The 18,512-nt window shown below is 42.1% G+C and overlaps 1 protein-coding gene and 1 long non-coding RNA gene across 4 annotated transcripts in view; one reads left to right on the top strand and one right to left on the bottom strand.

Annotated features, from left to right (window-relative positions):
• Positions 1-18,512, top strand: part of LOC310766856 — a 292,292-nt gene that overhangs the window by 16,739 nt on the left and 257,041 nt on the right. The window lies entirely within an intron of this gene.
• TUNAR (transmembrane neural differentiation associated intracellular calcium regulator) overlaps positions 1-18,512 on the bottom strand; it is a 58,687-nt gene that overhangs the window by 39,016 nt on the left and 1,159 nt on the right. Inside the window, exon 2 of one of the 3 annotated variants that reach the window (XM_083622121.1) lies at positions 8,800-9,076. The exons of 1 other annotated variant lie outside the window; for it this stretch is intronic. In XM_083622121.1, the coding sequence (XP_083478247.1) occupies positions 8,800-8,835 (36 nt within the window). In that variant the 5' untranslated portion in view covers positions 8,836-9,076. The remainder of the gene's footprint in view (positions 1-8,799; positions 9,077-18,512) is intronic. One more of the 3 variants, XM_083622122.1, reaches the window with a different exon arrangement.

Genomic DNA, 18,512 nt, shown 5'->3' with positions numbered 1-18,512 from the left:
CGCTTGGCATATGCTAAGGTTATCCTGGGAAGTGGAGTCATTACACAGCATGCACAGCAACATGGCATTTTATTCCTGAGAAGTGGCCCTTTGTGGAGTTATGTACCTTCCCAGTTCCCCCAGATTTTTGAAGAGGTACAGAACTCTGTTTAGATTTTCCCTGCAATGCAAAAAGCCCTGGGATTCTCAAATGCTTGCTGTATGATGTCAGAGGCCTTAGTAAGCCCCACTGAGTTCAATAGGACTTATCCTAGATAAGTGTGCATAGGATTGCAACCTCCATCTCCAAAATCAGCGAGGAGATCAGGCCAAGGTTGGTGCAAAAGCAGTTAAATTTATGCTTGCATTCTTGCATACCCAGCTTATATTTTCAGGTGTTGTATCTGGCAAGAACAATGTATTCAATTAAACTGTCTTCTAATAATTTCATATCTAGTTAAACTGGCTGAAAAACAATGCTCTCCATCATTTAAATTGTCTTTTGCTATTTCACATGGAGCAGCATTCGCCAGTCACACAGGTAGAGACTTCACAGCGCAATTTATCTTCATGGACGTACTGCTATAGAATTACTTCTCCTCCAAAAGCCTGGTGCCTTAATAAAAGCTGTCCCTCTGGTGGATAAAATGTTTTATTGATAGTACAAGAGTGATCAACTGAATTTCCTTCATTTTCTGATTTGTTTTGGAGAACCTTTCCCACCCACCTTCCCAAACATTTCCCCCCTTCTTTATATAAATTTGAGGGATTACTTCCAATTGAAGAGTTACAGTGTCCTTATTAAAGGCACCAATTACCTGCTCATGTCATATCTTCCAAGTTTGGGCACAAATAACACTATTAATATTCTGTACCAATTTCACATAATAAATGGCCTTTCTTTGATATTTCTCAGCAGGATAGTTTTCCATTACCACATTGGATTTATTTATGGATATTCTCAAAAATCTGCATAAACACACAATGAATACCCAACTACAGAAGTTACAAACACATACACATGTTGGTCTAGATTTGTCTTTCGGGATTTTCAAAATCAAAAATCCCTAAAGCTGCAATCCTGACTCCACTAAACTGGGACTAAGTCCCATTGAACTTACTTTTGAGTAAACATGGTTAGGATTGCTTTAAGGCATTCCTACAGAAACCCCACTTCATTTGCATAATCACAGCAAATGTGCTTTTAAATTTTAAATTTTAAATTTTAATGTAATGTAATTTTCTTTTCTTTTCCATTTTTCAACATTTACGAGAAAATCTTCATGCTCTGTTCCATCTTGTTTCCATTGCCCTCCTTCCCATTCTTCTTTGCTTCTAACTGCATTCATTTATTTTGGGGGGTATATCAGTCACCTTTACATATTAAAATGTGTGCTCAAGATGCTTCACAGGTGTAATAAATAAATAAAGATAAAATTCTAAAGAGTATCAACAATTACATCTTTAGGCATACACTTAAAATTTTAGGTGTCTACCTAAAAACAGTATACTTTTAAAATGGTAATGATACACCAGCAGATAACGATGACTGTGTTGGCAGATGGATGACCCCAGATGCTTTAAGAAGGAAGATACATTTGCCTGCATCTTCTTCACATCAGGGCGGGCCAACCTTTTGCCCTCCAGATGTTTGCTGAACTACAACTCCCTTGATCCCTGTCCTTGGCCATGCCAGTTGGGGCTGATGTGAGTTGGAAATGATTAATGGTTCCTCAGCATCCCGGAAAAAGTGACAAGTGGGGTACTGCAAGGTTCTGTCCAGGGCCCTTTGTTGTTCAACATCTTTTTAAAAGACTTGGATGAAGGAATTGAGAGAAAGCTCATCCAATCTGCAGATGACACCAAACTTGGAAAGGTAGAAGACAGAATCGGGACCTATTGGAGAATTGGTTCTAAACTAACAACATGAATTTTAATAAGGACAAAGTTAAGGTTCTGCACTTAGGCAGGAAGAACCAGCTGCACAAACAGAAGATGGGGGACAGCTGGCTTGGCAGCAGTACATGTGAAAAGGATCTAGGGGTCTTAGTAGACCATAAGCTCAGCATGAGTCAACAGTGGGATGCAGCAGCAAAAAAGCTAATGCTATTCTAGGTTGCATCAACAGAAGTATAGTGTCCAGCTCAAGGGAAGTAATAGTACCACTCTGTTCTACCTTGGTCAAACCACACTTGGAATACTGTGTCTAATTCTGGGCACCACAATTTAAGAAGGATGTTGACAAGATGGAACGTGTGCAGAGGAGGGCAACCAAGATGATCAAGGATCTGGCAAGTAAACCTTATGAGGAGCAGTTGAAGGAGCTGGATATGTTTAGCCTGGATAAGAGAAGGAGTTGAGATAATGATAGCCATCTTCAACTATCTAAAGGGCTGTGTCACATGGAAGATGGAGCAAGCTTGGACTAGATAATCCTTGGGTCCCTTCCACCTCTACAATCTGAAGGCAGCCCTGTTTAGGGAAGTTTTTAATATTTAATGCTGTATTGTTTTTAACACTTGATTGGGAGCTGCCCAGAGTGGCTGCAGGAACCCAGCCAGATGGGCGGGGTATAAATAATAAATTATTATTATTATTATTATTATTATTATATGAAGGACACCTGGAGCACCTCAGGTAAGCAAATCCTGCTCCACACCTTTGAATCATGTGTTGCAGACTCAGTTAAACACCGAAAAATTACATTTTCAAAGATGTGGCGGGGGGCGTATCTCATGATGCCTGGGGAATCTAGATCTCCTTAATGCAAGATAAAAGAATTGCACCCCAGTAATTCCATTCCACAAGTGTTTTCTCTGTCTCCTCTTCGCCCAAAAAGCAACAAATAAATTAACATTCAGAGTGAAAATCACCAAGAACCACTTCTAAGGCTTCAGTTTTAAGCTCCTTGCATGTCACTACTGATCTGCAGAACAAACTGGAAAGTTGAGCATGTGTAATGAATCCAGAATCAAAGTAAAATGCAGACCTGCTTCTAGAACCTAGCAGTAACATGCGGACCTTAATATATGTGTTGGTGTAAGGGAAACTCAAGTTATTTCAGGATTCCTGTTTCTCTATAGTACTCGAATTAGAATTTGCACATTGGCCATTGCAGTGAGGGGTTCATAAGCTTTCCCCAAATCAAGAAAAGTTGGTCACTTACCCATCATTAAAAAAAAGGTGCATCTCTCAAAAAGAGTTCAAAGAAAGGGCTCGGATTTTCTTACTTATTTGCATTGGCTAAAGTTGCATAAAAATGCAATTACCATAGTGCAAATAGAAATACAGTGCATCACACCACAGTATGGAGGACCAGCTGAGATGTGTGCTTGCTTAAGCCTCTTGTCTTGGGTAGTTCTCTGGCTGAAGGTTGACTCTCATGAATGTACAGTGGTACCTCGGGTTACATACGCTTCAGGTTACATACGCTTCAGGTTACAGACTCCGCTAACTCAGAAATAGTGCTTCAGGTTAAGAACTTTGCTTCAGGTTGAGAACAGAAATCGTGCTCCGGCCGCGCGGTGGCAGCAGGAGGCCCCATTAGCTAAAGTGGTGCTTCAGGTTAAGAACAGTTTCAGGTTAAGAACGGACCTCTGGAACGAATTAAGTACTTAACCCGAGGTATCACTGTACTATTAAAATAGGAGTCATCTGTGGCAGACCTGTTCTCCCAGGGAGTCTGGATCTTAATTTACTGTTCTCCCAACTTCAGGACTGACACGCAAGGAGAGATGTAGCACTTGGGGACAGTCACAATCTCCTAGCAAAGGGCAAATTTTTCTCCCTTTTGATGAAAACATCACATACCACCCCAAAATTGTTCTTCACTATGAACCTCACCCCTCAAAAGAAAAATCCCATCAACATTGCAGTACTGCTTACACTTGGATCCCTCAACTGCTGGTTCAGGGCTTTGGAGAGCGTAAATGACCCTTCTAACTTCGAACTTTTCCTTAGTTTTTACTATATGAAAAATATACAAATTATTAAAATACGAGCTTCTGTTGAAATATATTTACTTGTGCCTCTGGACCTGTAATTAATTGTAAACTTTTGCAGTTGGAAAAGATTGCTAAATAATGCATTTACAGAGCTTAAAAAACTGAGATATCTGTTATTGACCTAGTTTGCTTGCTGTAATTACACAGTAAGGAAAGATTTACGTGAGCAAAAATAATGTTATTAAAGTGACTCTGTTTAGAAGAGAAAAAAAGGAATTATGCCCCAAGCTTAATGACTGCTGCCATGACAATGAAGGAACCCAACTTGACAAAACCTTTACTCACATGAATTGTTTTTAGTCACATGTTAGCTTCACCTCACTTTTCACTGGATTGAGTGCCATAAGTCAGAATTTGCCTCAACGTTCAGTTCTAACCACAGGAAATGCTTAAAACTATCTTATCCAGGGTTTGCGCCACACAATGTTGGAATCGGTCCTTTAGTGTGGTGGTTCCTATCCTTTACAACTTCCTCAGACACCTTTTCTATTGGGATTTTGGCACCTGTTGAAAACATGCCTTTTCAGCAAGTCCTTCATGGGAAGCGATTCATAAATGAAACAAACAAACAAACAAACAAGAACTGTAATAATGATTTTCTCAAATGTGTTTCATTTATTATCTTTTCCTCCTATGTCCTTTGAAGGTCAGATGGATGGCTGTTGTTGAAAGAGCTTTTTCTGTTGTGGCCCCTAAACATTTGAACTCACACCCTAGGCATGTTCGCCTGACACCATCTTTATTCTTTCTAAAGAGTCAGGCAAAGTCTGCCCTGTTCTCTTGTGCTTTTCATGGAATTATCGGTACCTCTCTCTTCTCAAATCCTCTTCAGAGGGAATGGTATTTCGTGGTATTTAAGATCCTTCACTGAGGGCACTCGGATGTCACAGAAAACATAGTGAATGCTTTACTGTGTATGCACCATCATATGAATGGGGAAGGAATTCAATTTGCTTTTTAATGTGAGCCTGCCTGATTCACATTTCCTGGGGGGGGGGAGTGAACCACAAAGCAGCTATCCTTTGAAATTTGCACTGCTCTGATGGTTCTCCAGCCAAAAATTGTGTACAAAATGGGGGGAAGCATATGTATCTATGAGTGAAGTCAACATACAAAAAAATGCATTGTGCAATTAGGCAAAAGTATTTGCAAAAATATGTATAGTAAGCAGGATTGCATAGAAGAAGGTGTATAATTAGGGGGTTGTTTGTACTACAAGCAGCTATATTTTCCCCCATCTCGGTTTAGGACTAAGGGCTAAGCATATTCACTATTTGATCACTCCAGGAACTGGTAGTGACTTGTGCATGCGAATGGACCGTCTCAGATGGAACTTCGGTATCACCTCTCCCAACGATGTTTTTTCAATGTTGCACCAACACCAGAGGTGTCTGTGCAACCCTAGATTCCTTGAGAACCACAGCATGCCCTCTTTCTTGGACTACTGTGTACAGTTCTGGCCGTCTCACCAAATAGGGGAGAGTAGAGCTGGAGAAAGTTCAGAAAGAGGCGACCAACATGACCAAAGGATTGGAGCAAATGTCTTATGATGAAAGGTGAAAACATTTGGAGCATCTTAGTTTCAAAGAAAAGTGAGTAAGGGGGCGGGGGCATGACAGCGGTGTATAAAGTTGGGCATGGTATAGAAAAAGTAGATAAGTAGTTTTCTCCCGCCTACACTAGGACTTGGGGTCAATCCAATGAAGCTGAATATTGGAAGATTCAGGAAAAGACAAAAGGGGATCTCTCTTCACACAGCAAATAATAATAATAATAATAATAATAATAATAATAATAATAATTTTAAAAAATTAAATAGTTAAACTATGGAATTCACTCCTTCCTGCTATAGTAATGGCCACCGACTTTAAAGGGGTTTAACAAATTTGTAACAGATAAGACTATCTAGCCAGGATGACTATGTTCACTCTGCACTGTTGGGGTCAATATGTCTCTGAATATCAGTTGCTGTGAATCAGTGTGGGGAGAGTGCTGTTGACCTCATGTTCCACTTGTATAGACATCCAGTTGGTGACTGTGAGAACAGGATGCTGGAAAAGAAGATCCAGCAGAGATCTTCAGATATACTGCCTCCCCGGACATTCGCTGCAGAACCTTCTGTGCTTAATCCTCGACTGCGTACACCCCATACCTTCAAAGCACATGACTACCCCCAAGGAATCTTGGGGACTTTTATTAAGGGTACTGGGAACTGCAGCTTTTGCTTGTGTTCTAGGAAGCCGCCTTGTAGCAGGTCACCTTATTAGTGCATCTAAGACAGTGTCATTAGACTTCCGGCAGTGGCTCTCCAAGGTCTATGGGAGAGGCAGAGATCTTTCTCATTATCCACTACCCATTTCTGTAAACTAGAGATGATGGGAACTGAATTGGGGACCTTCTGCATCCACAACAAGTATAAATGGCACCTCCCCCAAGTCTAGTTGCTGTACTTTCCCATATAACCTCCTTTTAACCCATTTGTACTTCTCTTAGGGCCTGGTGTGCCCCGCAGAGGACCTTAAGGTCCATGAATAACCATAGTTTAGAGGTCCCAGGCCCTAAGGAAGTCAGAGTATCCTCCACCAGGGCCAGGGCCTTTTCAGTGATGGCTCTGTCCCATGAGACCAGGGCCCTGTGGGATTTAACCTCCTTCCACAGGGCCTGTAAGACAGAGCTATTCCTCCTGGCTTTCAATTTGAATTTAGCCTGATCTTTTATTCCCCTTCCTTCCCTCCCCCTCCCCTTTTTATGAAGATTACCCGCTCTGGGATCCCACAGCTAATTCTCCCCTTGCCTCCTTGCTGGCCCAAATAGGACTAATTTAGCCAGCTATCCCTGGTGATCATCTAATGTTTATTGGATGGATTTCCCTCTAAAGTGATTTTAGAACTTTGACTTTATTGTTATTCACGCTTTTATACTGTATTTTATGCTGTTTTTTTGTTGTATCACAATTGTTTTAAATTTGTTATTAGCTGCCCTGAGCCTGTTTTTCTGAACTGGGAAGGGCGGGGTATAAATAAAAAAATTATTTATTTATTATTTATTTACACCATTCTGCTCTGTCCCTTATTTCTCCTGCTCTGATAACTTCTGGCCCTTTGCCCCAGTCTGTAACCACACCATGTCATCATCTGGGTCACTGTTTGACTTGTACGTTTGAACACTTCCATATTCTGCAAGGCACAACCAGTCAGGGATGTAGCGTGGGAGGGGGGCAGGGGATGTAGCCCCTGGCACACAATTTTGTGAACCAGGCACACCCATTCAGGGATCCCTGTTCTACCCTGCCTGCCGCTCGGGGCCTCTGGCCTTGTCTTGCCACCATGTCCCCGGCCCCCTTGCTGAATGGTCGCCCTGTGTGGGCGGGCAGGCAAGTGGAGCAGAGCAGCCCCACAAACCCTCCATTGTGTCATCATTGAGTTCTGGGCTGGCACAGCTGGTTTTGTTCACCCTCCTCCCCCTGGCCCCTGTCTTGCCCAGTACATGTGAATGCATGTGCACATGCCCCGGGTGCCAGCAAAGGACGCAACACCACCGCAACCATTCTCTTACAAAACACCTCTATGCTGTCTTTATTACTCATGCACTGACTGTCCAAACAAAGGAGTTTCGCTTCATGTCTTTCTCCCCCATGCTCACACTGTGATTCCTCAGGACAATACATACATAATATCTTATCAATATTTCAGGTATTCCAACTTTTGCCTGACTTGTCCAGCCAATCAAAAATATATTGATGTCCAGAAATTATAAGAACAAAATGCTACTACAACAGGCATCCATCGGTGTGAATGATATATTTTTACGTCAAGGGAACCTTCAGCTCGATCAAAAAGAAACCTACTTGGTTTCAATGAGTCTGAGTTTGTCGTAAGTTTGCTTAAGGTTCTACTCCTAAAGAGGAAAATCCCACTGTTTCTACAATCTGGTGACCCGCTGCCTCCTATACACACCCCATCAGTCCTCAGAGCTGTCATTTGAATGGGCTACTGTGCATAGTTGCTAATGTTAGATTGCTTTTGTAGCTTAGGGATGTTTTGTTGTTTCAGTGTATTGTCACTTGCTGTACACTCGCTACCTCCAAGCATATGATCATGTAGGGAGAAATATTGCATTTACTAAAAGTTCACAAACGCACTTTGCAGTGATTTCCTCCACAGGAGTGACAGCACAAAGTACTGCCGCAATCGTGGAAATTGCTGCAACGGGGGACCAGTGTGCCGATGGCTCACGCAATACTTTCCCCATGCAATTACAGTTGCACATGTAGCCTGCAGTAATTGTGCTGAGAAAATGGCTGTGGAAATTGTTTCATTGTCATAAAGTTGAGTGGTGACCACCCACAAACTTTCTTTGCCTGCCTAGTATCTGTAGAATCCAAGTCTAACACAGCAGAAAAGCCAGATAAGTCTTCTTCTTTATTACCAGTTTGTCTTATGCAGGGATCAGAGATAGTAGAAGGCCACTTTTCAACAGCCAAATTACCTTGGTCATACATTGTAACAAGGCTATTATAGACTACAATCCCATGCATAGGTACTCTTGTATATGTCCCGCTGAATCGATGGAACTCAGCCACACACAAGTGACAGCAGGACCAAATCCATAATCTTATATTGCTCCCCAAAATACAATACAAATCACAACCTGGCCAATGTTTTCATTTTTTTTTAAAAAAGACACCATGAAACATTTAAACCACAAGCATTGAGGACCTAGATGCCTGATTACAATAATAAGCAAACGACGAGCACAGTTTTACATGCTTTCAAACTGAAACCAGCATTTGCTACGAGAAGAGAAATGGCCTTACCATGCAATGCATCAGGAGGAGAAAATCACCGAGCATGCTGCAGAGATTAAGCTCAGCATGGCATCCAGATTCCCTTTGGAATGCGTGAAGATTGTCCAACCCATCCTTCCCAGCCAAGCGGACAAGTTTTCTCTAGGCTTGAATTCTTCACCAGGAGTCAGAGCTTTCAAGTGCATTGTACTTTCTTCATTGAGAGGTATGTTTCCTCCAGTTACGTTTCAGCTCTGCAATGCCATTTCCAATCAGCCTGGAGAGGTTCTTCATTCCGAGATCTGTGCTGTCATCAGAGATTCCAAAGGAAAGGGAGGAGGACAAAGAGAGAGAGAGAGAGAGAGAAGTATTTTAGTGAAGCTCTGGAGTAGCTAACCAAAAAGGAGGAGGGTGCATCTCCTTTGCTCCACTGCAACAAAATTTTGCCCATGCCCCCTACAAAGAGGCAATTATTTTCTAATGAACAAACTTTCGCAATTCCCACATAGTGCATATTTTGTAACTGCAGCTCAGTTTTGCACTGCCGACAAATGACTCCCTCTGCTTTAAAAGAAGATTAAAAGAAGAAACTCCCCATTTCTCCTTTCCTAACCTGTGTTAGGTCAAGCGTTAGAAATTCTGCCTTCTCTTTAGAAAGCGGTTGGGATAAGAGAGGCGACAAATTTGCTGGAAAGGGGAAATCCTCCAGCCGAGAGAAAAGGCCGCAGGCTGATTTCTGGGGCTGATTACTCTGAATTCCAAAGAGAGATGAGCCAAAGGACTGTGACCCTTAAGAGAGGGAGTGATGGAGACATGGGAGGGAATAACCAAGGTGATTGAGATTCTGGAGTCAGATGCTTGTTTATTTCCTTGACATCTGATGAGAGGGCGTTCTACAGAGTGGGTGCCACTACCAAGAAGGCCCTCTGCCTGGTTCCCTGTAACCTCACTTCTCACAGAGAAAGAACTGCCAGAAGGCCCTTGGAGCTGGACCTCAGTGTCCAGGCTGAACGATGGGGGGTGAAGACGCATACATTTCAGGCATACGTCTTCTTATCATTGCTTGTTCCTTTCACTTGAAGATGCTGGAAATTTAACATGGGGCCCTGGCCTACTAACTCACTGCCACAGATCACAACACTGATGCCTTGCCTCTGCCTGTGGTTGCTGCGCACCAACTCAGAAGAGTATTCAATAATAGAGTTTTGCCCAGATCTCCTTCAAACCTACTGGAAAGCTCAGACACAAATTAAGCCTTTGTAGTTATGCTTAAAGCTGTGCTGTCTGATCGGCGCTGACAAGTGACAGGTTCCTCTCACTGGCAGTTTCTCCATTTGTGGAATGCCCCCCCCCTATTATTTTGTTTGTTTGTTAAATTCATGGAGAAAAGGCTATCAGTCTCTTGATACTATGTATCTTGATATCAGTTGCTGCGAATTACAAGTAGGGAAAGTACATTCACATGCTGCTTGCAAGTTTATGTTCACATATCTAATAATATGTATTCATTAAGTTGCAAATGAAGTAAATGTGAATGTGAGGCTCCTACTCAGGTAAAACAGTTGAATCATTTGGAAGGAAGTTCAAAGAATTCTGACTAAAATTTAGCCAAATTACATGGTTTGGCTCATCTGCCACCACTGCATTGCAGCCAATGGAAGTTTACTTTCCAAATTCGGAAAGCCGCATTCAAAGCCCAACCACTGTATTTCAAGAGGAGTTTGCAGTATTTCTCTTAGACATTAGCCAGGTTCCATGGAACTGCCTTAAATCATACCATTGGTTTAGTACTGTTAACTTTGATGGACAGTGACTCTCCAGAAGCCCTGGCAGAGAGACTCTTCAGTGCCCAGTAGCTAGGGATGGGTGCCATCAGTTCATTTCTGGAGCTAGTCACTGTCACATGCATTCATTCATAAGTGGCTTCGCTGCTATTTCCACATTAAAATGCAAACAACAACAACAACAACAATAATACAGGAAAAAACTGTTGGAAAAATCACATTTAAACATGTACTCTCTCACAAAATAACAATTTCTAAACATAGTTTATTTATAATATTTTCATATTTCATATTCTAATATTTTCTCTTGAGAGTCCCATGGACTGCATGAAGATCAAACCTATCCATTCTTAAGGAAATGAGCCCTGAGTGCTCACTGGAAGGACAGATCCTGAAGCTGAGGCTCCAATACTTTGGCCACCTCATGAGAAGAGAAGACTCCCTGGAAAAGACCCTGATGCTGGGAAAGATGGAGGGCACAAGGAGAAGGGGACGACAGAGGACAAGATGGTTGGACACTGTTCTCGAAGCTACTAACATGAGTTTGACCAAACTCCGGGAGGCAGTGGAAGACAGGAGTGCCTGGCATGCTCTGGTCCATGGGGTCACGAAGAGTCAGACACGTCTAAACGACCAAACAACAACAACAATATTTTCATCCAACTCTACAATTCTATGATTCTATGATTATCTATAATAGGGGTGGGTCACAGGATCTGGGTGGTAGGCCAGATTCTTACCTCCACATTCAAACCCCGCAGGCTAATGTCACAATGACATCACATGACCCATTTTTGCCTTTGCAGAGTGGGGAGGAAGTGTGCCGTTCTTTCCACACTCCAACAATAAGCTGATTGTCAGCACTGGGGAAACTGTGCACACTTTTCCCAAGTGCTGACAGACAGCTGAATGTCACTGCCAGAGAAGTGTTGTGCAAGGGGCTTTGCAGGCAGTGCTGATCAGTAAAGCCTTTTTCACCCAATACCTGCTTTTACTTGCCCAACAGCTGGCACCATATATGAATCTCCCAGTACTGGTTTTTCCCATTGTCTTCATTTTTCCAATCTTAAATTTAGTTTTCCACATTTCTGTGGCATTTGCAAGAAAAAGAAGAAAATTTTCATGAAGATTCATCAGCTTTTAAGTGCAAAATTCTGCTAATAAGCACATTATTGTATGTATTTTTAACTAATAATGAACTAACACATTTCTGCAAGAAATTTCCCATGATAAAGTGCATTTTTGTATATTGCTTTCACTAACATATGTATTCTTCTGCACACACCCCCAATATATACATTTGGTACATATTGTTTGACTGGAGAACTGCATTGCAAAATTCAGAGAAGTATGAATTCCAAAGGATAGTGACGTTTCACTTTGTGTGTTGTTTCAAGAAGTGTTAATTGGGAATTTCCCCATTAAAACACAAACAAAAACTAATTTCGCCTCCATCTCTACTCCCCCATCAGTCACCTCAAAATAAGGTTAAGTGCAACAAAACTCTACACCACACCCATGAGAACATCACCAAAATTTCACATAGACACACATGCATATGCACAAACGATAATATTCATATGACATTTATTTTTTCATTAATTGGTAGAGAATGAATAAGAAAAAGCTGTAGTCAGAGTGCTGAGAGCTGTTAGGAGACCCCTGTTTCCTGCCCAGAGCTACAATTCTCAGAGTGGTTGTCAATTCCTCTTCCTCACAGAGAACTCTAGGAACTGTACCTTTCTGAAGGGACTGGTGGTCTGCATAGCAGTGAAAATCAGCTGATTATTTGGTCTTATGAAGTGCCATGCATGGGTCAACTCACCTCAAAAACGTAGAGTCAGGGGATGGAGTTACTCTCCTACGAAGAAAAATTGCAGTTTTTGGGACTTAAGAGGTGACATGATAGAAGTTTATAAAATTATGCATGGCATGAAAGAAAGTGGACGGAGAAAAACTTTTCTCCCTCCCTCACAACACCAGAATTCACAGACACCCAGTGAACCTGAAAATTGGAAGAGTCGGGACAGATAAGTTATTTCTTTGCACACAGGAAGCAATGGTGGCCACCAACTTAGATGGCTTTCAAGGAAGATGAGATTAATTCATGGAGGAGAGGGCTATTGATGGCTCCTTGTCATGATGACTATTCTCTGCCTCCACGTTGGAGGAAGCAATGCTTCTAGATACCAGTTGCTGGAAACAACAGGAAAGGAGATCATTCTTGTGCTCAAATCCTGCTTGTAGGTTTCCCACAGACATCTGATTGGCCCTAGTGAGAACAGGATGCTGGACTTGAGGGCTTGATCCAGCAGGCTCTTCTTATGGTCTTACATCTTTACAAGCATCAATGATCAACTGATTACAAGATAACTACATGAAGACATAGCTTTTCTTGGAAAGCCCTTCTCAGGAGAAACGACAGCTGCCAGTCAGCAGCCCTCAAGAAGAACAAAGAAGAATTTACCTCAGTTCCTAGAATTTCAGCCCCCCCCCCTTGGAGAACCATCAGAACGTCTGCACCATTTCACAACTCTGTGAATGGGTCAGCAAAATGTGTGTGAGGGGTTGAGTTCATGCTCAGCATTAGTCCTGGACAGGCCTGGGCAGAGGTGGGGCAGCAGAGTACACTTGCTCCAGGCCTCAGAAGGGTGCTGCTGGACTTACACAATCATGACAAGAATTCCCCGTGCCTCCTAGCCGACCGGGGACTCTCACCCTGGTTTCAGATAAGCTCTGCATGGGCCGGGCCTGGGCCTGGGCCTGGAAAGTGTGAAAAGAACACACACGACTATGTTTTACAGTCATAGAGTCAGAGAATTGTAGAGTTGGAAGGGACTATGTGGATCATTTAGTTCAACGCTCTGCAATGCAGGAATATGCAGCTGCCGTACATGGAGGCTGGCAATGCTATTTTTCTAGAAAAAGAGGTGCCAGAACTCACCATGAATACCTCCCTTGTTGTTTTATAATGACAATGGCACCCACCTGAGAGGTGCCAGAACTGAGTTCTGGTGAGTTCCAGCTGGAAAAAAGCTCTGGGAGCAAGGGGTGTAGGTTGGAAGTGATAGACAAGCTAGCTCTCATGAAAACTTGACTACCCTTGTTCAACTTCTCATTCAAATTCTCATGCCAGAAGGTGACACGGCACACAGTTTAGCAGCCACTGTCCTAACTAAATTGCACTTCAGTTTAGAAGCCACGTTTTTGGAATGCTCTATTTATGGTGCTGGAGGAGACTCTTGAGAGTCCCATGGACTGCAAGAAGATCAAACCTATCCATTCTTTAGGAAATCAGCCCTGAGTGCTCACTGGAAGGACAGATCCTGAAGCTGAGGCTCCAATACTTTGGCCACCTCACGAGAAGAGAAGACTCCCTGGAAAAGACCCTGATGTTGGGAAAGATGGAGGGCACAAGGAGAAGGGGACGACAGAGGACGAAATGATTGGACAGTGTTCTCGAAGCTACCAGCATGAGTTTGACCAAACTGCAGGAGGCAGTGGAAGACAGAAGTGTCTAGCGTGCTCTGGTCCATAGGGTCACGAAGAGTCAGACACAACTAAATGACTAAACAACAACAAAGTATAACTCAGTCTTGGCTTTGAAGAAAAATGGATTCAGGAAGTTAGCGAGATTAGACTCCATCAGTCAATATCAGTGTACACCTGAAAACGTTAAGGGAAAAGAAGTACACCCTCAGCATTTAGAGATAGTGGCTGAAACTGCCATATAGTCTTCAAAACCAGAAAAAAGCAGTTCAGTGCAAAATATTTTACTGCAACTGAGTCAACATGGAAAAGAAATGGGGGGGGGGGCAGAACACTTATCATCTGAGTTAAGCAGCTATGTTTAAATTACACTTACTGTTCAATACCTAATTATTTCATGAAGCCGCAGATCAAGCCGGGCAAGGAAGTATCACATACCTCTGCACATACCAACCACAGCCAGAGTTTGCTGACTAAGTTACACTCCTAATAGTCAATTTCTGCAGTGTTTCAGTGCACTATTCATACTGCTTCCCTTGGCCGAACCTACTTCTGCTCCAGCAATGCTCCCTCAGGGGTGATCTGGAACAGCGAATGGCCATTAAAGGCTGCATGTGGATAGCAGAGGCATAATTTGATTGCAGAAATTCTGCATCCTATTTGCACGCAGAGAAATTGTGCTGGGGATAGGGGCTTTCCGCCAAACTTCTCCAGAGAGAGGAGGAATTCTCCAACAGCTTCTCAGGGATGGGGTTCATCATCAGCATAGTAGCAGTTACAAAGCTTCTTCCTTTTCCCCTAAGTTGGTGGGTTTCCTAAGGTTGGTGCAGAAGCAGCGACTGTGCTGGCAGCCTGGCCATCATTTAAAATCCTCCACAGTGTCTTGGATCTCTCCCTGTTCTAAGGCAACTGTCACCAAAAGGGGGGAAAGAAGTGAATTCTGGGGGGGAGGGGGAATCTGCAAAGCAGCCTCCTTTTTTCCAGGTGAGGTGAGAGAAAAGAAGAAATCTCAGACTTTTTCCTCAGAAAAACACCTTCTGGGAAATTTAAGATAAACTATCATGGATTAGGTGCCAGACCTGGGAATGGCTTCCCAGAATTTAGTGAGCTGATGAGGGTGAAATTAGATTATGGTGCAAATAAATAAATAAATAAATAAATAAATAAATAAATAAAGTGCATGAGGATCTCCTTTTTTAAAAAAATAAGTTCAAAGCAGCTGCTAGGAACCTGAATAAGAACAGGTCCAATATGCTGGGGAAAGAACAGTCAACACTTCTCCCTGTGCTGTTTTCCTGATCTAAATCACCCCTTTCATGAGGGAGAGAATAAAAGGAACAGTATGGTATCTCTCTGTTTGTTGTAATAGGGATACTGACAGCTTTTAAGGGCATTCTTTAGTTTGGAGAAATGATGCAAGTGACTCCCCCTATTCTCTAGCATGATATCCCCACATATCCCCATTTCCCTCACTTATAAAGCTGTTTTTAACTTCTTTTATTCATATTATTTTTAAAAAGAGTGGGTGATCATCATATATTTCCAGTCTCATCTAGTAGTACCCACAGAACATTTCTTCACAGGGTCAGATGTGCTTGAGTAAAGTCTGCCTTGAGTCCCTCAACTTGCCTGCATGGGAAATAAGCATAAAAGCAGGGCCTTAGTCCCCTGTAGATGGCAAAACAAAGGGGTCCCCCCTTTGATTACGCAACTACCTTGGCAGGGAATAAAGTTAGCCATTCCTTTCACAAGCATTCCAAGAGGTTCACTGGTGTGAGCATGCTTTTTGATGCAGCCTACTCTAATAGTGGCTCCCCTCTCTCCATCATGCACCTACTTACGAGATCCCAAGGGAAGCAGATGCATTGCGCCATCAGCAACATGGGGCTGCATCAGCAGTGTGAGCCCCACGCAACCCAATGCGATCCATCAGCAAAGTGAACATTGCAGAGGACACTGGGGCAGAGCCCTCAGACCATGTGCTGGCGCAAGTGGCTTCTGAGCTAAGAGGTGTGCCTCAGCCTTCCCTGCTATGTTGCAAAGGTTCCTGCGGTGCATATTTCATCTCTCATGCTTCAGGCAAACACCACCACCCACCACCACCCCTGAAGCAATGCAGAAACTAAGAGGGTGCCTAAGCAGCCTTTGCAACATTGCTGAAGTTGCCTCTCTGATTTTCTGCAGCGGTCTCTCACAGGCAACAAAACGTCTCACCCCATCAGTCAAATGCAAAAACGTAATAAATATCGTAATCCTCAACCACTGTCTCTCTTCCCTTTCTTATGCACCCTTGTTTTGAGTACGGGGCTCCCATGTGATTTCTCCTCTCCTAATAGCACCACATATTGAGAGTTGTACATAGGGGGGCTGTGTGTAGGAAAGGGTCTGAATCAGGCCAATAGCATTGGCCCAAATTATATTATTCTCATTCCCATTGCTTCTTTTCTAAGTAGATTTTGTTTTTAATCTTATGAAGGAGACGTGTCAGTCTGCAGAAGTAATAAGGATGAATTTGCAGAATTTCCATTCTGAACATCATATAAGAATCAGATTATCTCTGAATATGATTCAGTGATGTATTTGCACATCCTCTGTTTGTTGTCGAAGCTCATTGGGGAAATGATCATCTTCCTGTACAACCATGTAATAAGACAGGACATGCAATGTGCGAATTCACTGAATCTCAAGAGTGATCATCTGCCTGAAATCCTTTTCACCCTAAGCAGATTTGTACTTCGAAAAAGAGAGAAAACTCTCCAGTAAGTTACCCAAATTAACAGTTGTAACTGCTGCATAAATACACACACATTATTATTGTTCTTTAACTTAGTGCAAATGCCCAAAAAGCAGAGAGAGAGACAGAGACACACACACACACACACACACACACACACAGAGAGAGAGAGAGAGAGAGAGAGAGAGAGAGAGAGAGAGAATTGCATCAGGTTACTGGAGGAGAAAAGAGCTATCCTCTCAATTAGTCTTATTAAAGTTTAGTTAAGCTCCCCATTATTGGCTTAAAATCATGAACAGGAAAATAACTTCTCAAGTTTCTATGCACTGAAAATTGTAGAAAATTGGGGATATCTTCTTTCATTGGATTAGCTTCTGGGAAAGTATATATGTATGTATGTACACACACACATACACACACACACACACACACACTCAAATATTGCAACCGAAATAATCAAAACATGTTGCAAGGCTGAGACTTTAATACTAATGCTCTGGCTTTCAGTTTTGTGCTCTGCTCCGTTTCACTGTGCTGAATAGTATTATTCAGGCTTCCAAAGTTTATTGAAATGATTTGGTTGAGTACTAGATGTAAAGGGATGGGAAATGGAATTTAGGAAATCGCTTTTTAAAAATGCTTTTAAGGAATCTGTGCTCATGAAGAGCATGAAAGGACTTAATCTTTCTGAAGCACTGTTCTGTGCAACTGTTTTCATCTTCAACAAACTTTCTTGACTGAATCTTTTTTTCTTTTCTTTTTGAAATGTCTTAATTTGATACAAGACATTTGGAAATTAGCAGAATGGTGATACTAAGGTTGCTGTTCCAAGCACACTCAACATGATGCTGAGCACAATGGGACTTGGCATGCCTAGGATTCCGGCATACTTTTTTGAAAGTAAGTAGCAGCAATACTGCTAGGATTTACTTCTAGGTAAATGTGACTAGAATCAAACATTTGAGGTCACGGTCAGGAAACTTCCATGGGACTAAACATGCTCCACCAACTGATTTGTGGAATAGTTTACTCAGAATCCCATGTCTATTAGGAATAAACATGCCAAAGCAATCACGTTCCTACAGTACATCCAGATTGCTGCTTTCATAATTGAGAAGTATGATATGACATGATGCGACTCTTGTTTGCTTGCCTACATCCCTATATTCCACAGTTAATCAGCTACTAAGTTCATATTAAATTCGTCCTATTTTAACATCTCACTTCCTTTCCTCTGCTGATCATGAGGCGGCTTTTTAACGTGAGCCCTCCGTGAGATGGGGTGCTAAATGGCTTATGTGGTGCAGAAACGATAACAGCTCTGCCTGCTGTTAATTAAGCATACAGCTATTCATATATTTTAGTTATAATTTTTCTCTGTCAGCATGCTTGGGTGCAGATCGCATAACTAAAATGCAAACCAGTATTCGAATTAATTACTTTCCACAATCAACTATACTTTCTCCCTTGTGGTATCGCTATAAAATTAATAATTTTGCTCAACGCTGCCTCTGGGTTATTTTCCTGAAAGGCCACCCTAAAGATTCATCTTACACCTTTAAGATTCATATTCAAAACCATGAAAATGCAACTAAAAAACTGAGGTGTTTTAATTTGAGTGGCATTGGTATATATATATATATATATATATATATATATATATATATATATATAAATATATGCACACAAAAGTAATTTTCAATTTTTCTTAGCAAAAGAACCAATGATCACCTGTA

Source organism: Podarcis filfolensis (genome assembly GCF_964270895.1).
Source record: "Podarcis filfolensis genome assembly, chromosome: 1".
Taxonomy (NCBI): Eukaryota; Metazoa; Chordata; class Lepidosauria; order Squamata; family Lacertidae; genus Podarcis; species Podarcis filfolensis.
This window is presented reverse-complemented; position numbering and strand designations above follow the sequence as displayed.